This window comes from Liolophura sinensis, chromosome 8, assembly GCF_032854445.1.
Source record: "Liolophura sinensis isolate JHLJ2023 chromosome 8, CUHK_Ljap_v2, whole genome shotgun sequence".
Taxonomy (NCBI): domain Eukaryota; kingdom Metazoa; phylum Mollusca; class Polyplacophora; order Chitonida; family Chitonidae; genus Liolophura; species Liolophura sinensis.
In genome coordinates, this window is record NC_088302.1 from 40328477 (window position 1) to 40351789 (window position 23313).

The 23313-nt window shown below is 39.7% G+C and overlaps 2 protein-coding genes across 4 annotated transcripts in view; both read left to right on the forward strand.

Moving 5' to 3' along the window:
- Positions 1-289: 289 nt before the first annotated feature.
- On the forward strand, positions 290-2826 carry LOC135473517 (probable serine/threonine-protein kinase MARK-A). Its single transcript, XM_064753367.1, has 3 exons — positions 290-451; positions 1748-2005; positions 2092-2826. Exons 1-3 carry the CDS (start codon positions 290-292, stop codon positions 2824-2826), a joined length of 1155 nt encoding a protein of 384 aa, XP_064609437.1.
- A 9621-nt stretch (positions 2827-12447) lies between these two features.
- LOC135473730 (transforming growth factor-beta-induced protein ig-h3-like) overlaps positions 12448-23313 on the forward strand; it is a 50056-nt gene continuing 39190 nt past the window's right edge. Inside the window, exons 1-2 of one of the 3 annotated variants that reach the window (XM_064753600.1) lie at positions 12448-12664; positions 19490-19669. In XM_064753600.1, coding sequence (XP_064609670.1) covers positions 19560-19669 — 110 coding nt within the window. In that variant the 5' untranslated portion in view covers positions 12448-12664; positions 19490-19559. Of the gene's footprint in view, positions 12665-19171; positions 19306-19341; positions 19670-23313 lie in introns of those variants that run through there. The other 2 variants (XM_064753601.1, XM_064753599.1) reach the window with 2 other exon arrangements.

Here is a 23313-nt window from a genome sequence, read left to right on the forward strand (position 1 = left end):
CATTTTTGTAGAGTGGTTTACATTATTTATTTGTGAAATATACTTCTTCCTCAAACAAGCCCTACATAAATCCATCTATCCTGCTATGTTTGGTGGCATTTGAAATTACTACCGAAATAACCATTCTGCTGCGTTTATGCCTATGGGTTTCATGTTGGTAACTTTGCATAATTAGGTTTGTCATATACCACCGACTCCCGCAATCCTGGTCAAAAGCTGTGAAGTGACGTCATAAAGCTCTGACGTTTTACGTCACGTTGCTAACGTCAACATTACGGTAGAAGTAAGAATGGCATCAAAACGTGCACGTCAACGTTCTACGGAAGCGAATATGTTGAATAGTGAATACCCAAGAGAAACGAAGACAACAAATGGAGCCAGACAGCGACAGAGGAAGGTGGGCCGAAATGGCGGTGGTGACAATTTTGGGCAGGAAGATCCAAAGGAAGTGGTGAGCTGTTGGAAGGTTAGAAAGCATTTGAAACAAGATATATGCGTACTCTTTACGTCGTATCACCTGCATGCACTTTGTGTGGTGCAGTTTTAGATATATTGTACCCTTTTTATAAAGCTAGGCCTATATATGGGTTATTCCAGCGCAGTGAAACAATGTTCATTGTATACTGGTACTTAATTTCCTGAGGACAAATGTAGATTTTATGGATGTCCTTTAGCCGTGTATACCTTCTGTTCCGGTTCTGTTAGTTTACTAATAGCCTCCTTGCGGATATTTGTACTACAGAACTATCTAATTCGGATCAGCACGGTAGTTGAAACAAGCACAATATAAATCTACCATGTTAAGCTAGGAGAATTAATCTATTTTTTATAACAATTCGTATAATTACATGTGCATGTATTTGCATCAGTCGTGCGTGGAAAACGTCATCATATGTAATTTGTTCAGTCAAGTGGGCTAGCTAAGTACTTGAAACAAGAAACTACAGAAACTCCATTTCAAGTCTTGTACAAGTTAACGAAAGACAGAAACAGCTCATTTAATCGTTGATGTTATTGTCGTGCGTTTTACATGTGGAAAATGCAGAAGGCTTGATCCAGTCAACAAATGTTTAACTTGAACACAAATGCTTCTTTATGGTTGCTTGGTCCATCATTTTTGGTGATGATAAATTTTAACAAACAAAACTTGATTATATATATGCGCAAACATCCAGTTTTGTGGTTAGCGCGCTAGCTCAGCGCAATGACCCAGAGCCTCTCACCAATACAGTCGCTGTGAGTTCAAGTCCAGCTCATGCTGGCTGCCTTTCCGATCATACGTGGGAAGGTCTGTCAGCAAACTGCTGATGGATGTGGATTTCCCCCGGGCTGTGCCCGGTTTCCTCCCGCCATAATGCTGGCCTCCGTGGTATAAGTGAATTATCCTTGAGTACGGCGTAAAACACCATTCGAAGAAATAATAAATAAATAAATCCAGTTTTGTTACATCTCAAGGCTTTAAGTCAACAGGCTTTTCTATACTTATGTGGTTACTTTGAGATCGAACAAACGTCTGTCCCGATTGATAATTAGATCCTAGGATGCAATTTTACGGATTTTCTTTTACGTTTGGTGAAACGCTCCGTGAAATCAGTGAATACCTACACATTTGTTCAGAGTGTGTGAAAGCTAGTTTTTTTTTTTTTTGCTTCTTCGTGAGAAACTGTTCATGTTGAGCACTCATGTTTTACGTATCGGTGTAAATTTTGAGGTTTTACATAAGAATGAACTCATTTCCTGATTTCAGGTTAGAACTGCAAGTGAGAATCAACATATCCGTCATGTACCGGAAGCGACGCAACCCATGAGAAAGGGACGAAAACGTCCACGAAACTCCTCTGACACGACTTCACGTAGTCAGCCACTTGCCAAGAGAGGTCCTGGAGCCAAGCCTGTTGAAGAACGGGCAAAGAAAGTTCCGACAACGAAGCATGGTCTTGGAAGTTCGTCTGCCATTGCTGATGCGACCAGACGAGACAAACTTGGCCCCGGCACCAAACCTCGGGCAAGACTTGAGACCATTGAGAAGCCACCGATAACTACAAGTTTTCTTGAAACCACCGTTCCTTACGTAAACCCTGAGAAACTCAGTCTACAGAGAAGGAAGGAGGGCAGGTGAAGGTATTCGGGGAAGGAGAGTACGGGTACGTGGTTAGAGGCGAGTACAACCCGGCAGGTGCTGAAATTGCCGACGTGGTAGTCAAATACGTCAAGAATGGCAAATCGGACCTGGAAGAAATCACACACGAAGCCCGCATGCTGGCGTATCTGTCCGACACAGGGTGTGTGCCGAAAGTTTACGGTCTCCTGAGGGCAAAGACCAAGAAAAACGAACCTGCCATTGTGCAGGAGTGTGTAGGTGACGGACTGAGCTTAAGAGACGTTCTAAAACTGAAAGCCGCTCAGTCTACTTGGGTGAAACTCTGTCTGCAGTCTGCTGAAGCACTTCAGAAAATTCACGCCAAGGGCGCTCTGCTCAACGACATCAAACCGGACAATATGATGGTGGATTGTTCCCGCGTGGGAAACAATGTCCGGTTCATCGACATGGGAATGGCTTCTCACACGTACGGTATCTGCTACCAGTGTGATCCATCAATGGACTTGAGCCGTCATCTGGCACCGGAAGTGAAGAGAGGCGGTCTGACCTCTGAACTATCCGATATTTACAGTCTTGGCAAGGTCATCGAAGACATTGGACACAGGGCCAGGAACGCTCAGTTATACGTCATCGGGCAATTGATGACGTTTGAACATCCCACTCAAAGATGCAGCTTAGAGTCTGTGATAAAACTTCTCAAAGACTTTGCCAGTCGGTTGGCTTAAATTATTTCAAATTATGAACAAAGCAATACAGGTATCCATGTATATAAAAAAAAATCCGTTTCATGCAAATTAACCTTAACCAAATGCATTGGATTCAATAATGCGCAAGAATTTTAAAACATTTTGTTTATGGACTATCCCCAATCTCTTTCACATTGAAAAAGTCAGAGGCTTTTTCTGTACTTCACTGTTATGTAAATTACCAGCATATGCCGTCCTTTACCATATGTGTGCACGGCAAGGTAGCAAATATCCAGCTTAGCAGATATATGCTATATAGGCGTGTAATATGACGATATTGTACGGGCCTAGCTATTGTGACATCAGGCTAACAACCCATAATTCAAGATGGTAAACAACATCTTCGAATACATATGATACAGCGTTATACTCAGCCCTAGCTTCCTTCTGGGTGTATTTCACAGTACAGAATGTGACACAGCGGTCCCTATAGATTTTCAGCCTGTACGCTTGATAAAGTAGCGAATTCAAGAATTTGAAAATCTGCTTGCCTGCTCATCATCAGATGTGTAGTATACATAATGAAAGGTGAGATTTTGATTATCTTTGGCAGCTCGTTTTTGCCAATGTGGCTAACAATAAACATCAAGATTATAGTCTTAATATCATTGCTATACCTGTGAATATTGTATAAATACTGGTAAACTTCTAGTTACAAACGTGAGTATTCATTTAACCATAAACATGCTCACAGTGAAAAGATTGTTATTCAATCCATAAGATTGATTTTCTGTATGGATATTTTTTTTTTTAGAATAAAACTTATCTGTAACCTCATTTGATGTATTTGCGTGTATTTTATTTATGTGAGTTTGTATTACTTTTTAATATAAACACGAGTTGGCGGACAGATTGCGAATTATGTAAGAGCAATAACGCAAGTCGGATTGTATTAATTTTGAATGACGTTGGACTCTGTAGTCAAGAATTTATTCAGAATTATACAGTGGCAGTAAGGTTTATGGGAAAGGAATCCAGAGTTTTTGGAGTAAACACCTGCAAATTATCACCAACCTATTCCACCGAGCTTTCTGTCACAGAAAGTTCAGTAAAAAAGTTCTGTGTAATTCGTAGACTATCACTCTGAAGTTAAAATTCACAAGTTTGGCGAGAACGTTCTCATTAAAACCATGCAGGTAGAATAAACTGAAATCAAATCCTTCCATTTCCGTTGCGAAAATGTTATGGCCTGAGTTTTAATGGGATTGTCTCTATACACGTATATCCTAATTTGAAAAGCAGCTGGTGGAATGTGATAAGCCACCCGGGTTTAACAAAGCCACCATCAACTAGCACGAGTTGACCTGGAGCCTGTGTCCTCTCAGCTAAGGGACGGCTTGGCTGGAGCAAGAACACTATTTATTTATCTGATTTTTATTTTACGCCGTGCTCAAGAATATTTCACTTATACGCCGGCGGCCAGCATTATGGTGAGAGGAAACCGGGCATAGCCGGAGAAAAATTTATCTGATTAATGTTTTACATCGCAATCAAGAATATTTCGCTTATTCGACGGTGGCTAGCGTTATGGTGGGAGGAAACCGGGCAGAGCTCGGCGGAAACCTACGACCATCCGCAGGTTGCTGGAACCTGCTTCCCACGTAAGGCCGGAGAAGAAGCCAGCATGAGCTGGACATGAACTCACCGCGGCCGCATTGGTGGCATCGCGCCGCGCTGGCGTCCAAAATCTCCATGGCCACAGCAGGCTTTAGTAGTACTGAATGACTGATTGTGATTTAAAGATGCTATATATATATATCAGAGATTTTTGACCAAAATTCAATCAGTACAAATCCAAACGCATTTTTGCTGTTATATTAGAATAGAGCAAATAATTACCTTTCGCAAAATATCAACCGCCACTGAGCGCATGTTACCATTCAAAGTCGGCAACAAAGTTCCTAAAATTTATTAAGCGGATTGCGTTATATAACCTTTTTAAACTTTAGTTTATTTATTTATTTGATTGGAGGTTTAGGCCGTACTGAAGACTATTTCACTTATACGACGGCAGCTCAAACATCAGAATCATTTTAACACTATAAATAGTGTATATATAATAATGAAGTCTGATATTTAAAAAATGCAGTAATTTGAACTATTCTAGGGGTAAATACAGAAAATTTGATTTCATTAGCAAATATGGATTATTTTCCAAAAAACTCTCAGTATATACATGTTTTCCCTTTACTCGACAGTACATTGTGGAGAACTGTTGCATGTGAAAGCCCTGCCTGCAGATTTGCCAACGGTACCCCAGTGGCTGTTCGGTAAACCACCGACCTTCGCTGGGTACACTGGCTAACCTCCTGACTTAACGCTACAGCACGTGTACACGTGATCTCATAGGTACAATATGCTAATAGACAGTTCTGAGCCACATCTAGCCACACTGGTACCTGTTACAAACGCTCCGACGTACAAGCTCATCCAAACCAGCACAAACTCATTTGGCAAAGGCCAGCAGTCTTTAGAGAGGAGCCTTTAGATCTAATGAGATTAACGCTAGACTTGAACCAGTGTATTGGTTTTTTTGCATGTCAGAGTTATCCCCCCTGATGCGCCTGGTGCGCCAGCACATGGGCTTGCCGATGTTGATCCTGGCAAATGTGTATTTGAGCATTATTACTGATCTCATTCCAAAGCTGAACCACGTATATTCCAGGGGTTACGTCTGTGATGTTAAAGGTGTTATGTCAGATAATAACTTATTCTTGTAAAATCTGTGCGCATCTGCATAGGCGTACAGAAATATGCTAGATCCTGTCGTTTCTTTGATTGAAGGGTAGGACTATCCTGATGTCACGGTGGCATTTGTCAAAAGTGCCAACCTGTACTTGACTGTATCAATATCCCTATTTTACACAGCATAACAACCAGCCGATCCAAATAGTCCTTAGAACATATAGAGTATACAAACCTTATCAAGACTATGCACTAATTAAATCCTTTCTAATTATGTGGCATCTTGTAAGATTCTTGACGAGCATGAGGAAATCGCCAAATTTTGAACGTAATCATGTAATGACACAGACTACGACACAAAACCAGCCTTGTGCATCTCTCTTCTGCATCCCATCAACATTTTCGGAAATGTCTGACGACAACTGTTTAATTATATAAAATATGATATTTTCAAAAAACACAGGTGGGGTACACTAGGTTAACACATGAGTGTTGTTTTACTTGATAATTTATACATGTACATGTATGTAAGAAATACAAAGAGGTATGCATGTTTTAGGCCATGCCATTGTCTTTATACAAAGAGATATGCATGTTTTAGTCCATGCCATTGTCTTTATACAAAGATATGCATGTTTTAGTCCATGTTATTGTCTTCAAACACAAGAAGATTAATCTTAATTACTGGTGGTTTTATATATGTTGTATATATTGATAACAGTTTATTTTTAGCCCATTATTATTGGGCTATAATATGTTTAGTATAAACCAAGACATGGTAGAAAACAAAATTTACCGATATCTGACATCAGGAAACCCTTAAATTTGAAATGCCATATTTGCATGTATTCTACAGTGTATTTCTCAGCCCATGCTGGCTTCCTCTCCGGCTGTACATGGGAAGGTCTGCCAGCAACCTGTGGATGGTCGTGGATTTCCCCCCAACTCTTCTCGGTTTCCTCCCACCATAATGCTGGCTGCCATCGTATATGTGAAATGTTCTTGAGTATGGCGTAAAACACCAATCAAATAAATCAAATAAATACCGTGTACTTCTATGTCGTACTTTATAGGACTAACTGTTATAATGATATTATAATGATCTTATGATAATGTCACCATGTCGCAATGTTTGGTGAAAAAACATGAAAGAATAAGTTCTGCTGGGGGCAGGTGAACAGTTAACGTGGGGGTGGTGACGAGAAACATTTAATTAAGTATGGAAGGCCTTTGTGTAATCTACAGGAGTGTAACAGTGAAAAATTCAGCTTGAGCATAAATGGTCTCTGTGAACAGCTGGCCTGTGAAAAAGTTCCAGTCTGATTTCAGAGTGTGTACGGGCTTAGTTTGATCACGCTCAAAAAGCGTCTAAAAAGTCTATATCTCAGTATTAATACCGGTTTGCATGTCAAACAAGGCATAACAGAAATTCACTAAAAAATTAAGGCTATTATAAATTGTGGTGTTGTGCTTTCAATCACACTAGCATAATTTAAGACTAAGAAAGTGTTGATGTCGCACTGTAGGCCTTGAATGGGTACACAGATATATAATAGTCTTAGTGAACCATCAATCTTTTCCACATGCTATACTGTGTCTGTAAGTACGTAGAAACATTACACATCGGTCCTTGACCTGGTTGTATATAGAAAAAATAAAGAAATGTTCACATCTCAGTCTGAAATCCATCTACACTGTGGCATGAGAAGCATCCATGCCAGTGTTTTCATTTTTCTTACAGTATGACAGAAACTTCAGACACCCAGATTTGTTCCACCAGTAGCGTGAGCGGCTAGTTTGTCATGAAATACAGCTTAGTAATCCAGTCTGTGGGCAGGCTTCACCTGTGTGATCAACATGTGGCTAGCATTCTCTTTCATAAACAATTGTTATCCCATCTACATCAGCAGAATTATCATGCAATATTTTAGCACATTTTTGTTTTCTCTTTTGCCTTTAAACATTTTTGGTTATTTGCTCCCATTGTAATAGCAAACATAATATTTGTGGGACTTTCATATTTATGAAATTGTTTTTTGTCTATGTTTTTGTCGACATAAATATTATTGTGCCCAAACAATATCTGCCTTTGTCTTCTTGCCATGTCATTGCTCAGTATTGAATTGTTTGACAAAGAATTATAAGCAAGAAGTCTCCCTGAAAAGTTTTCTTCATAAGATTGTCTAACTGCAAGGTTTTTAAAAAACGAAATCCTAATTGATCCCTTTTTATATGTTTTCTCTGCACTAGTTGTAAGTCAGCACTTCTCCCCCATGACCTTGATTGCTCCCCAACTGTGTTTTCAGACCATTACTACTATTAGCATTACCATTGTTTTCCAGGAATATTTTATTTGTATTTCCCCTGACTAATACATTTGTTCCAGACATTTGTCTACATTCGTTTCCCATACTGTTACAGACCACTTCAATGAGCTAATGGTTAAAGCGTCGGCCTTTAAAGTCGGGAGATGCGAGATCAAACCCTGGTTGGGTCATACCAAAGATTTCAAAAATGGTACTTGTTGCTGCCTTGCTTGGCGCTCAGCACTGAGAGGTTATAACAAGGAAACAGGGCTGGTTGGCCTGATGTCGGTATAATCTGACTGGGTAGGGTGTGTCTTCGGCATGATACTTCAGCGGTGGCAGCACTTTGTTGGCATGGACTCCTTCTGCCACAAGAAGATACAGTATATGTGCAAACATCTAGTGACTCTTCATCATCATATAACTGAAAAATTATTAAGTACGACGTTAAACCCCAAGAATACATACATACTGTTAAAACTGTCTTCCCCAGATTAGTACAGTGGTTTTCCATAGACTGTTACAATAATTTCCCTAAAGTAAAACAGTTATTGTGTTTCCCTAAACTGATAAACTGGTTTCCCTGACCTCTTATGATGGTTTCTGCAACCTGTTACACTATTATACTTTCAGCAGAATATTTCAGTAGTTTCACTAGACTGTTACATTGGTTTCATTAAACTGTTACAGTGGTTTCCCAGACTGTTACAGTGGTTTCCCAGACTGTTACAGTGGTTTCCCAGATTGTTACAAAGGCATCCCTGTTGTATTACAGGAGTTTGTTGAACCATAGGCCTTGTTTTTTTTTCACACATTTTATAATGCCCATTAGTCTGAACATGTACCTTCATTTTTTAGATAGTAGTAATTTTTCAAAATTCATGTCTAAGATTTTTACTTTAAACCACGAAATAGATACAATGATCTGACTCAGAAATTCTGTGATTATGACAATCTTACAGAATTACAATCAAATGAAACATAAAAAAGTGTGCAAATTGTGCATTTCACTTAATGAGTTTAAAAGCGCAATAAAATCAAAATTTTAAGTCCAAATGCCAAACTTCGTTGGATTTTTTTGATACGTTTTTCAGGCCTCATGGCCATTCCAGTTGTTGGAAGAATCCTTCTGTGGTACTGTGATACCCTGTATCTAACCCTAGTGTGTGTGTTTATTTGAACACTGTCAGTTTAAAGAATCTAAATGGTGATTTGTGCACGTGAAAACCCCAGAAAGTGTAGTACTTGTAGATGTATAGATGAAGTGTACATGTTTCCTAACTGTAGGCACACCCTGAAAGGCTATCTAAATGGACCTGTAGCTGTTTAGCACTTTCACTGTAAGTATTGATAGCGAGGGGTGTAAATTGGCCAAAATCTCCTATTTCCTGTCCCATACCGAACCACAGGATTCCCGGATTTAAACATTCATCTTAATGGGTGTAGACTAGTGGCCTGAAGTGTGGTAGCTCTTTATACTACTTAGCCAGAAATTAAGGAAGAGCCTTTTGAATTATTGTATGAAAAACGTTCTTATATTTCATATTTTTTATTTTAATGCAATCTGCACATGGACTGCATTATCATATAAAATTAGTCTTGATTTTGCTTGTCATTCGTTAATGTCAGTTGGGTCCTGCACATGGTATACCAACACTACACCTACTTAAACACTCACACAAGCAATGATAATTAATTGTCACATAGTCTATCCATAATATCTAGGCTTAATTTTGACTCAAGATTTCAACATTTCATTTGTCATCATCAGGAGTAGATGATGGCAAAATAAAAGTCCTGAAATGTTGAAGTATATGGTTTCTTCATATTAATAATTAGTGGATTATCATACCAGCGCAGCACCTCTCACCAATGGGGTTGCTATGTGTTCAAGTCTAGCTCATGCTGGCTTCCTCTCCATCCATACATGGAAAGGTCTGCCAGCAACCTGCGGATGGTCATGGGTTTTCCCCAGGCTTTGCCCAGTTTCCTCCCACCTTGATGTTGGTCATCGTATATAGATGAAAATTCTTGAGTACGGTGTAAAACACCAATCAAATAAATATTAATAATTACCTGAGTTACCCTATGTAAACGAGTATTTTAGGATACGTTGTTATAAAGCCTTACAGGAGTGATATAGATGACATTTTCACCTTAGTAACACAGGTGTACACATGAAGTCATTGGGATATCCATAAAACACCAATCAAATAAATAAATCAATGGGATGTCTTTCTATCAGGATGAGGGCAATAAAAGAACTTGATTATAAACTGTAATTTATGGAATAAAATCCAGAATCTAGAATTGCACAATTCAACAGCTGGGTTTTCCTGGGCTCTGCCCAGTTTCTCCCATTATAATGCTGGCTGCCACCGTAAAAGTGAAATAGTCCTAAAACCTGGCATAAAATACCAATTAAATAAATAATTAAATAAATAAGAACCGCAGATGTTTATTGATGATTGTTATGTAATGTTCTGAGGCCTACACTACAAAGATGTTTTTAATAAATAGATACATTATTACAATTTACCAGGCCTGTTGATTCATTGTGTCAAGATATCAAGTTTGATTTAAATTATGTTTCTCCTGTTAAAAATGTAAGAAGATATTTTTGTCTGTATATCAGAATATTGTTACTATTTATTTCATTTGATATACTGATATAAATTACATACATTGTAGTCACTGGGACAGCTACATCCTTCACTTTTCACTGTTATCATGGTAGGCACATGCAGCAATCTTGTAAAACCATTCTGAAGGAATATATTCTGTATAAATTGTTGGAAGAACTTGAAGTATTAAGAAATGATCCGTTTACATGATATATATCAGAATAAACATAGTTTAACCTGAGCTTACTTTAATATTTCTGCGTTTATATGTATATCTTGCACGATTTGTGGTACAGAAATATTGACTGATTTTATAACTGGGATGCTTTCTGTGCAAATTTATAGTGCTCAAAAATTAATTATAGGCCTATGAAATTTGCTTTCAGGCTGATGAGGTTCTTATTTTAGGATACATTGTTAAACATGACTGATTTTGCTCTTGTTTCAGAAGAGAAGAATGCATCATGATTCATGTTCTGCCTCCACCCTGTCCGCCAGGCCTCCACTGCGGAGGGAGTATCGAGTAACCGGTAAATCCAGCCTCACTCTCACCGATGATGCTTCTGTCACATCACTTCACAAAGGTGGGTCAGCGTATACACCCTCATCCAAATTTGGTCTTTAAAAATGTTCATTTCCTGGAAAAATACTGCTGTGACTAATATTTCAGAAGTCAGCTACACATACTCCTAAAACTGTGTGGGTGTTGTATTAAAGTGTTTATCAGTATTTTAAAGACTTTATACAATAACACCCTGAGGGGAAGGATTAAATGGTAGTACATAAAGGGTGGGGGTTGGGGGGTAACCAGTTTTACTTTCCCAGTCTGTTGACAAGAAGAAGGCCATATTATATTACAATGTCCTGTTTCTGAGGAATAAGATAGACTTGTTGAACGATATGTGCACTAAAACCATGTGTATTATTTTGAACATTTTTAGATGTTTATATCTACGGTTCTTTTATACCTGAACCTAAAAATTTACTTGCTTCCACAAACTGGAAACTTTATTCTGCAAGCACAAAGTTTTATAATATGCATTTCTACATTATTAATTTTTGGGACTCAAACTTTCAACAGGAAGATAACTTTGAACTTGGAAGTGTTTATAGAAGGTAATTGTGACTGTATTGACATTATATATATATAATAGGCTTGTGTACAGCAAATATTGATCAAACTTACTGATTAGGGCTAGGTTGTTCTAGTATATCTAGGAAAGGAATGGACAGTATTACAGGGCCGTTTATCAGAAATACAAATTACATTTAATCGGAAAATGGTTTTTTTTATCACATGTTGTAAAAATTGATCAATTTAAAGTGTATAACGTGTTGATCATTTAACCATCTTCTTGTGGCTGTGGGAATGCCGTTCATTTTCATTCTAAGTTTTGTCACAGTGTGCTGGGAAAAAAATTTACTGTAAGTCAGCTGAATTTTAATGTTAAACTGCATATAGCGGTGATTTCTATTCTGGATGAATTTAATTTGGTGATGCAAATTATTGGTTTTCTGTGAATAGGTGTTTTACATGCATATATGCTGATATATATGGTTAGCCATCGGCCCAGGTTCTGTGTTTCATTGATGGTAACTATTGTCTACAACAGATACAGTGTATAAATAGGAACCAGCGAGACAGTCAGGTGATAGCCATTTTAACCACCACCTCCCACATGGAAAACACCAGATCTACAAAATCATAGGACGAATTTTCCAAAAAGGGTGTTCCTTTTGCTAATAAACATGCAGTAAGGGCGATTGCCCTACACACACACATATATATATATATATATGATTTGCCTGGTAGGTTCTTTTGGCTCAGTCCAAACCTTTGTGATTGACCTACCACCCCTCGGGATGAGAGTGGACTTTGCCTGGATGTATGGAGGGACGTCTGATAGGGTGGTATAATACAGGCAGCAGGCACATGCTTATCGACTGTTTTACTTTTTCCGATCATTAAAAACTTTGTCTGGATTACTCAACTTTCGTACACAACAAGTTCTGATTGAGCCTCTTTTTGACTGTGTGTGGACTTACATGTGTGTAAGGCAGATGTGAATCAAGGATTTCGGGTGTAGAAATTAGTTACATCTTTTTCCACCTGTGTGTGGTTTAGTTTGAATTAATTTGATGATAACCTGGGATTAACTTTCTGGTGGATTGGTTTAATTACTGACTCTTTCTGGTTAAAAGGTAAGCTCAAATTGTTTTTTTTTTGTATGTTTTTGTGAATTTTTAACAAAATAATTTATTTGTTGATGAGAAAATTGTTTGCTCTGACACTAATTTATTTTAAGAATAGATGCGCAAAGTATGTCAAAATAATGTTGAACTTCATCAAATGGAAGCTAATTGAAAGCTATGTCTAAATGTTTGCCTATTTTTATATTTTATTTTTGTTTACACCTACTATACTCAAGAGTTTTTGACTTGATGACCATGGAGTTTATGAGTATTTGCCAAGATCTTTAATTAGTATATGTTGAAATGACCACATTTCTAATACTTAAGAATTATTTTCAAATAAAATAATATATAAATATAATAATATAATGAAATAAATAATTTTAAAATATTTTCAAATTCGTTTTCCAGGGATTGAAAATTGTTGTATTTCATTCTGGACGTTTCATCACTATAGATGCATTGCTGACTGCTCCTTTACAGCTGTTGTTATAAAGCCATGTGTATCTCGAGCTAGCACTACATGCTTCATCACTCTCTTATCACATGACTGAAGTTTACTATACGGGTATCCCACTCAATGTATTACTGGACTCAAAAGTATCCCTGGACTCAAAAGTATCCCCATGCATCTGGACCAAAGCTCAGCAGTAGTATCCCTCCTGGTTAGCTTGGCTCAATTTCTCTGTGCTCCACCATCATATATCAGGCTTACTGTATTCTCTCATCATTTTATATGGTGTTGCTGTATGTTTTTATTTCTAGTCTGAAACTCGTTTCCTGGGGCTCTCCCAGTGTAGCCAAAGCTACTTTCATCATTTGTTGACTCAAAAGATCATACACTGCCTCATCATCTGGGACTCAGTATCCCCTGTCACTCGACTCAATTGCCTTGTATCACCATTATCAATAGATTCTGTCACTATTTTTATTTAGAGTGAAATAAATCTAATGAAATGTTTTGATGCAGAAACACATTATTCCAGAAAAAAATTCATCCTACCTTCCCAAAAAAGCCCCTTATATTTAATGTAATGAAACAACTAATTGTTTTACCCCAATCACTAAAGGAAAGGTAAAATCCTCTAAGGTATTTATTACTAAATAATTTATTACTAAATTCACTACATCGTATCCAGTTGACTCAAGCTCAGTTTTTTATTGGCTACATGTAAATGGATGCCTCAGTTGTTACTTTCTCCAGAGAACTCTTTTTATATTCATAGGAATAGCAAATGATAGGTTAGAGAAATGTGCATAGGAATATCAAATGATAGATTAAAGAAATGTGCATAGGAATATCAAATGATAGGTTAAAGAAATGTGCATAGGAATATCAAATGATAGGTTAGAGAAATGTGCATAGGAATATCAAATGATAGGTTAAAGAAATGTGCATAGGAATATCAAATGATAGGTTAAAGAAATGTGCACAGGAATATCAAATGATAGGTTAAAGAAATGTGCATAGGAATATCAAATGATAGGTTAAAGAAACGTGCATAGGAATATCAAATGATAGGTTAAAGAAATGTGTTGGTCGTTACTCGTATGACAAGTAGATTTTTACTGTTAAAATACTGTTTAATGAAGTGTAATTTTTTGTACCACCAGATCAACTACGCCCAGATGTATTATACTTAAATTTATACGTGCATGTAATGTGTTAGGGGAGCTTTGAGTTCGAACTCTTTTATCGCTGAAGGTAAAAAAACAATCCACTGTATCATATGATCTGCCAAAAATGTCATTTTTTAACCCCATGTACTTTAACATGAGCGTTTTACAAAAAGCACTTCTGTAAAATAGATGAACAATGGAGAAAATTGAAAAGGTGAAGGTTTGTGAACTGGAAGTTCCTAAAGAAAAGAGTTGTTATTTGTTTCTCTGGAACAAGGTGAGACAGATGATCCTATATGAAGTTAGCATAGGACCTTTGTGTAAATGCTGTCTACATTAAAATCAAAGTGAAACATGAAAGTTAAAACTCTAAAATGCAAAATTAATATTTCCATCCAATGGAATGGAAAACCATTTAAAAGAATTTAAACTGAAGAGCCAGGAATACATCCTTGATTTTTGCCAAGTACCTCACACCTTCTTGATGAGATCTGCATTTGAACACGCCACTTCATTGGTGAAGGGCCTGATAGTTGTGGGGAGTCACATTCCACAGAATACATCCAACCACATCCAACCCATCCCAGGAAGACTATTGAGTAACACATAGTTGTATCATGTGGTAATATCTGACATTTCCACGAACATCTTTGTTGACCCCCTAAGGATTCAGGCCTCTACTTTAAGTCATCCCTCACCGGATCTAGTTGACACTGCGCTGTGCATGAGCGCTGTGCCATCCCGTCAAGAATTTCCTGACCACTAATTGAGGATTTGGTAAATTTGATCTCTGATGAGTTCCTGTGATACTTTAGGTCATCGTGATTAATATGTCTGGTTTTACTATTAGAACAGACAAGTTGCCTGTGCATTTTATTCACTAAACAAAATAAGAACAAAATCAAAAAAAAAAAAAATTCATGGAGACTATAATCCACGTGAAATGGCCCTATAAATGCCTACATGTACTTTATTTAAAGTTGTTTCATTTATCTTGATTGTCATAAGAGTTGAAAATTATAAAAGGGAATACTTCTAAATGCAAGTTCTAAATAAGTTCTAAATGCATCCCTTAGTGTCTGTTTTAAAATTTTGAAACTAAAAAAAGGTACAGTAGTCAGTAGTTGGTCATATAAAGGTTTGAACATACAGTGCACTTGTAATCCAAGTCTTAAATGATGTATAAATCAACAAAAACTCCATGAATAAAAAGACATCAAAAGAAAGCAGTCTAATTTCCCACATCTGGTTGTGTGGTTTCTCCCACCCTGACTATGTAAATGTAGTTAACAAGTCCCCTGTGATGTTTACCTGATGGTCTTACCTGTGTAATAGTGTTGGCAGTGTAAAGGGTATCCCGGTCATCAGTCTCCCTCTTCCCCCCCCCCCCCCCCATTCCAAATCGCCAGCAGTAGGCCAGACACAGAATTTGTGAGGCAACCTATGTTTGGTCATCTCACACCAAGTGTAATAAATTTAACACAATGCCCCAGAGGATGATCACCCGGGAGAAGGGTAGCTATGGCATATTTACCTTGTTAGAAAGTGTACAGCTAGAGTCCGTAGGCATTCCAGGGCGTGTGGTGATATACTAGACAGACCTGGGAGTAAGCCATGGGCAAATAGACTAGTACAGGTCACTTTCGGCTGCTACATACCAGTTTAGCATGATAGTGACATGGTGTCTATTTCCATACCATCACTCCTCCCTTACCAATTTGAATCTGTTCATGACCCGTCATCTTGTCTCTTTCTATGCAAAAGCTTCATTACACACTCACCTGTGTGACCTATTGTCCCTGTGTCCTACCTTCATCACACACTCACCTGTCTCTGTTTCCCATCTTCATCACACACTTACCTGTCTCATGCACCTGTCTCCGTGTCGTGGCTTCATCACATGCTCACTTGTTTCTGTGTCATACCTTTGTCACACACTCACCTGTCTGTGTGTCAAACCTTCATCACACACACACACAGACATGTCTCTGTGTCATACATGTGTACCTTCATCACACACACACACTTGTTGCTGTGTCAAACCTTCATCACACACTCACTTGTTGCTGTGTCATACCTTCATCACACACACACTTGTTGCTGTGTCAAACCTTCATCACACACTCACTTGTTGCTGTGTCAAACCTTCATCACACACTCACTTGTTGCTGTGTCAAACCTTCATCACACACTCACTTGTTGCTGTTTCAAACCTTCATCACACACTCACTTGTTGCTGTGTCAAACCTTCATCACACACTCACTTGTTGCTGTGTCAAACCTTCATCACACACTCACTTGTTGCTGTGTCAAACCTTCATCACACACTCACTTGTTGCTGTGTCAAACCTTCATCACACACACACTTGTTGCTGTGTCAAACCTTCATCACACACTCACTTGTTGCTGTGTCAAACCTTCATCACACACTCACTTGTTGCTGTGTCAAACCTTCATCACACACTCACTTGTTGCTGTGTCATACCTTCATCACACACACACTTGTTGCTGTGTCAAACCTTCATCACACACACACTTGTTGCTGTGTCATACCTTCATCACACACACACTTGTTGCTGTGTCATACCTTCATCACACACTCACCTGTCTCTGTTTTGCATCTTCATCATACACTTACCTGTCATCAACATTACGCACCTGTCACACATTACGCAACATTACGCACCTGTCACACACACACACTTGTTGCTGTGTCATACCTTCATCACACAGAGAGTGCACATGCACTCTAAGGATGCCTTCGTCTTCATATATCTGAAAAATTGTTAAGTATGACCTTAAATCCCAAGCACTCACTCACTCGCTCACACTGCCTGTCCTTGTGTCATACCCTCGTTACACGCTCACCTGTCTCTGTACCATACTTTCATCACACTCTCCCCTGTCTCAGTGCTATGCCTTCATCACACTTCATAACTTCATCATGCACTCACCTGTCTCTGTACCATACTTTCATCACACACTCCCCTGTCTCTGTACCATACTTTCATCACATACTCACCTGTCTCGGTGCTATGCCTTCACACACTCCCCTGTCTCTGTACCATCCTTTCATCACACACTCACCTGTCTGTGTTGTACACTCATCACACACTCACCTGTCTGTCTCTGTACCATACCTTCATCACACACTCCCCTGTCTCAGTGCTATGCCTTCATCACATACTCACCTGTGTGCCATACTTTCATCCCACACTCACCTGTCTCTTTACCTTGCGTTCATCACACACGCGCCAGCTCCTGTGCGATACTTTCATCACACTCTCCCCTGTCTGTACTATACTTTCATCACACACTCCCCTGTTTCTGTACCATACCTTCATTACATGCTCTCCTGTCTCTGTGTCATACCTGCATCACATGCTCCCCTGTCTGTGTCACACTTTCATCACATGCTCCCCTGTCTCTGTACCATACCTTCATCACACACTCCCCTGTCTCTGTACCATACCTTCATCACACACTCACCTGTCTCTGTACCATACCTTCATCACACACTCCCCTGTCTCTGTACCATACCTTCGTCACATTCTCCCCTGTTTCTGTACCATACCTTCATCACATGCTCCCCTGTCTGTGTCACACTTTCATCACACTCTCCCCTCTCTGTACCATACTTTCATCACGCACTCCCCTGTCTCTGTACCATACTTTCATCACACACTCACCTGTCTCTGTACCATACTTTCATCACACACTCACCTGTTTCTGTACCATACCTGCATCACATGCTCTCCTGTCTCTGTACCATACTTTCATCACACACTCACCTGTCTCTGTACCATACTTTCATCACACACTCACCTGTCTCTGTACCATACTTTCATCACACATTCACCTGTCTCTGTACCATACCTGCACCACATGCTCACCTGTCTGTGTCACACTTTCATCACACACTCCCCTGTCTCTGTACCATACTTTCATCACACACTCACCTGTCTCTGTACCATACCTTCATCACATGCTCCCCTGTCTGTGTCACACTTTCATCACACACTCCCCTGTCTCTGTACCATACTTTCATCACACACTCCCTTGTCCCTGTAGCATACCTTCATCACATGCTCTCCTGTCTCTGTGTCACACTTTCATCACACACTCCCCTGTCTCTGTACCATACTTTCATCACATGCTCTCCTGTCTCTGTACCATACCTTCATCACATTCTCCCCTGTCTGTGTGACACTTTCATCACATGCTCTCCTGTCTCTGTACCATACCTTCATCCCATGCTCCCCTGTCTGTGTCACACTTTCATCACATGCTCCCCTGTCTGTGTCACACTTTCATCACACACTCCCCTGTCTCTGTGCCATACCTTCATCACATGCTCTCCTGTCTCTGTGTCACACTTTCATCACATGCTCCCCTGTCTGTGTCACACTTTCATCACATGCTCCCCTGTCTCAGTACCATACCTTCATTACACACTCACCTCTCTCTGTGCCATACATGTACCTATCTCTCTGATCTACATTCATCTCATACTCACCATACCTTTGTCATGCAGTCATGGGTTTGCATTTTCTGTGCACACATCCATCTTTACTCCTTTAACAAAAGGTATTATGTATGTCCAGTAGGTTGTGCAAAACTGTTGTGTGGCTTTATTAATTTTTGTTGATATTGTATACCTGAATTTCCACTTCATACCCATGGCCTGTGCAATATAATATAATACTGTTTTGTGTCTCTGTCCATGTAGGTCACTTGTGCTCAAGTACATGTTCATGTACAAAGAACCTCTTCTGGTTCCACCAATCAGAGAATGTACAGTGATTACATAACGCCTCTGATGTATACTTAGTGATCAGATTGCTTGCACCCCCGTTTTCTCCAGAGGTGATATTAAATTCCCCTGGCCTCTGACAGCATGCGCCATCTGTATGACATAACCGGGTTGCCCAGAGTGGGTGTATATAGACAATAGACACCATCAGGGGGTAAGATCAGCTTGAGGCCACAAACATCACCACGTGCTCGCTCCGCGCTTTTCATCACAAATGGTTTGTCTGACATTTCTTCAGTCTCTCTAATCAGTAAGGCTTAGAGCGGGCCTAGCTGTTCTCTTCACTTGTGGAGAGGAGAGCGATTCGTACTGCTTTTTAGAGAATCAAGATCAAAGATGTTTCAGAGGCTTGATCCACCCGCTGAATTACTCTCCCGGCTCTTCTGTGTTTGTTTCAACAGGGGCTAACTCTCAAGCTCTTGTGTGGAGGTATACAGACAAAGTTTGGGTCAGCAGGATAGGGTGTGTGTCATGATGGCAGTCCGTCTGTCTGTTTGTCTGGCTGTTTTAGTCATCATATGTGCACCTTTGACAAGCATAGCCCGCAGACGGTCCAGAAATCTCAGGCCAGGAGCAAAAGGGTAAGTTGTGAACTATTATCGTAAGTCTTACTAAACCATGTTAAGTATACTACAGATACATTGAGTGTATCTTGAAAGTCTGATTATCAGAGCCACTATATAAACTACTGGCATGACTGGTATAGCCATAATAAGTTTAAGAACAACGTTTTGTATTGTTTGGATTTGGCAGAATCATGTTGTGATTGCGTTGTTATCAGGTCCACTGATTTAAATGAATTCATGAATTATAATGCGAGCCAATGAATACCTGGAATGTGAGTGTGGATTGAGACTCTGATTTAGTGCATATTTATTGTCAGTAGGCTTGTTATGTACATAACAAAAGGCAGTGGTTGTCCAGGGTTGGTGGGGGGTGGGGCTGGGAGTGGGGTTGTTGTTGTGGGGACTGCTTGTACTGGTGAAATATTTTTGAGTACAGCATCCTTAATCCCTTAACCCCAATCAAACAAATTAGTACAATATACATGTAGGTGAAGAATAATGGGAAGATGACATACTTTTTAATCCTCTGAGCAGGTCTACAATCATGATGTTACAGTGTATCGGTTTTTACTGTAATGTCATACTGTCGTAAATGTGACGTCATCGTCGTCATGTCATACTGCCGTAAATGTGGCATCATCAACATGTCATACTGCTGTAAATGTGACATCATCATGATGTCATACTGCTGTAAATGTGACATCATCACGATGTCATACTGTTGTAAATGTGACCTCATCATCATCATCATGTCAAACTGCTGTAAATGTGACATCATCATGATGAGCTAGGAAAGGAACATTTTACGTCAATAAAATAATGTCAAGGCCCTACTGCCAGGCATTTAATAGTGACCTATTCTAAATGTACCACCTTTACACATACATTTGCTCAGGCTACACCATATACATGTTGGAGGCACTTAGGTCTGTGTTTTTCTGGATGTTACATGTAGAAGGTATTCGTTATTCACATTCGTGTCTGTAGACAGTGCTTTCCAGTGTTTTCTTTAATTTACACCTGTTCTTTTAAATGTTCCATGGTAAGTCTATATTTGTCATGTCAATCATTAGCATATGTGGTGTACATTGGTGTAGCATACATTTGATCTGTTACAAAAGCTTTCAGGCTCATGGGTGATGGAATTGGAGAGAGCCTAGAGTGTAAAGAACCACGCCCTACCTGATGAGCCCACTGGCATAAGGCCACATCCATTAGCCAGCTCATGAACTTTTAGCCACATGCTAACATGTATTGTCTAATGTACCCATGTGAACAAGGTTAGAACTCTGATACACCTAGAGTAGCATACCTGTGTAGAGAGTTTGTGTGAGGGTGTTTGCCAGAGTGTTTCCTGGAAACGCTATCTATGCTCTCTGGTTTCTGTCACACATGCCATACCTGATACTGTTGTTTGTGTCAGATAATACTGCAGTTGATAAATAACACAGGTGATGAGTGCAGAACATCCAGGGTGAATTAGGGAATGATTGTTTTGTACCCTTGGCAGTAAGTGCCTACTCCTGTCCTGCTGTGGCTTAGGCTGGTGAGTGACCAATTGTCATGATGCTAGACTGCATGGCGCTAATTTTGGTATAACCCTACACATTATGTATCGGGTGCATGTTTTCTTCCAAGATTGTATTTGACCGATCCAAAATATATAAAGCAATAGTGATACACATAAAATTTGTTAATGGAGTAAAATGTTTGATAGTTTACAGAAGTCTGCTTTAAAGGATCTTTGGCCATTGTTGACAGTACTGTGAGGGGAAAACTGATGGTTATAATACATTTTGTCTAGAAAAGTTCCTGGCCGCTCATGGCAAAAATAACATTATGGATTTTTATGCCAGATCTTTAGGCTGATACATGTAACAAGCCTGGATGACATTACATCATTACAATAAGGGGACATTATAGTAAGGTTTGACTTACTATGCTTGACCTATGTATCTGTCATGGTCCCATTCAAGATCTTAGGTCTGTACCAGGCCAGGTCCTGTCATGCTGTCTTTATTTCCTTATCCCATCCAGTCCATTCTATATCCTCTGGCCATTTTCTAGTATACAGTATAGCTGGGTCCTAACCTTCAATCCTACACCCATTGTGGCCAGAGGATACGCTGACGGTCAGCCCGTGGTCAGTATACAACAGGCCGACTATGCACCTTCATACGCGTACCGTGACACGATCCCCCGACTGTGGTACAGAAACCCTCGGCATACTGTCGGCTCATGATCATAAAATGTTTTAATGCGGACTGATTTCCTTATGAACACCATGATAGCCCTAGGCCTATATTTACTTTTGTATTCTAAATCTTGCTAGCTGTAAAATGTATTACATATTGTGAGAATATTCCTCTCCCTATCAATGTATAAATTATAACAATACACCAAAGAAATTCAAAAATTCTTTTTGATCCAGGTGAAAATATCTCTTAGCACAATTTCAATCCAGTTTTTGCTCGTACTTCAGAATAGCCCAAATAATTATCTTTCATAAAATATCAGCCTTGTCTGTGCAAATGTTACATAAAAAATCGGTAATTAAGTTCCAAAAATTTATAGACCAAGTCGCATAATAACTTTAGAATTATTTTAACAAATTAAGCAGTACAGGTACAAGTCTGGTATTTATGGCTTGAAACTCATCAGCTTGACTGTGACATCACTATGCACAGTCTGCTGGCTGATCGTGGGTCGACCCTACATGGGCCCTACATGGATGGTAAGTAGGGGATGACGGCCTGTTTGATCAGAACCCGACCAGGCTCGACTTATAGTGGATGTATGATACACAGACCATCTGACCACAGTGAGCGTTGGATTGATGGTTCGGATCTGGCTGTACTGTATGTCTTCCGGTCCCATCATGTCCACTATGTCTTTTTGTCCCATCCTGTCCACTCTCTACCCTCTGCACCCATCCTGTCCACTCTCTACCCTCTGCACCCATCTTGTCCACTCTATACCTTCTGCACCCATCCTGTCCACTCTATACCTTCTGCACCCATTCTGTCCACTCTATACCTTCTGCACCCATCTTGTCTATTCTATACCTTCTGCACCCAACCTGTCCACTCTATACCTTCAGCCACCATCCTGTCCACTCTATACCTTCTGCACCCATCTTGTCCACTCTATACCTTCTGCACCCATCCTGTCCACTCTATACCTTCAGCCACCATCCTGTCCACTCTATAACATCTGCACCCATCCTGTCCACTCTATACCTTCTGCACCCATCTTGTCCATTCTATACCTTCTGCACCCATCTTGTCCATTCTATACCCTCTGCACCCAACCTGTCCACTCTATACCTTCTGCACCCATCATGTCCACTCTATACCTTCTGCACTCAACCTGTCCATTCTATACCTTCTGCATCCAACCTGTCCACTCTATACCTTCTGCACCCATCCTGTCCACTCTATACCTTCTGCACCCATCCTGTCCACTCTATACCCTCTGCACCCATCTTGTCCACTCTATACCCTCTGCACCCATCCTGTCCACTCTATACCTTCTGCACCCATCTGTCCACTGTATATCTGCTGGTTTCATTATGTCCACTTCTGCCAGTTTCCTCCACAATAATGCCCACAGTCCCATCAAGTCTTGTGGTTCCATAATGCCCACTCTGTGTCTTCTGG

Bases quoted from the DNA above. Each gene is read 5' to 3' on its own strand.
- LOC135473517 (XM_064753367.1), top strand. From the start codon at position 290: ATGGCATCAAAACGTGCACGTCAACGTTCTACGGAAGCGAATATGTTG. The intron at 452-1,747 runs GTGAGCTGTTGG...TCCTGATTTCAG, and splicing joins AGGAAGATCCAAAGGAAGTG to GTTAGAACTGCAAGTGAGAA. The intron at 2,006-2,091 runs GCAAGACTTGAG...TGAGAAACTCAG, and splicing joins GCCCCGGCACCAAACCTCGG to TCTACAGAGAAGGAAGGAGG.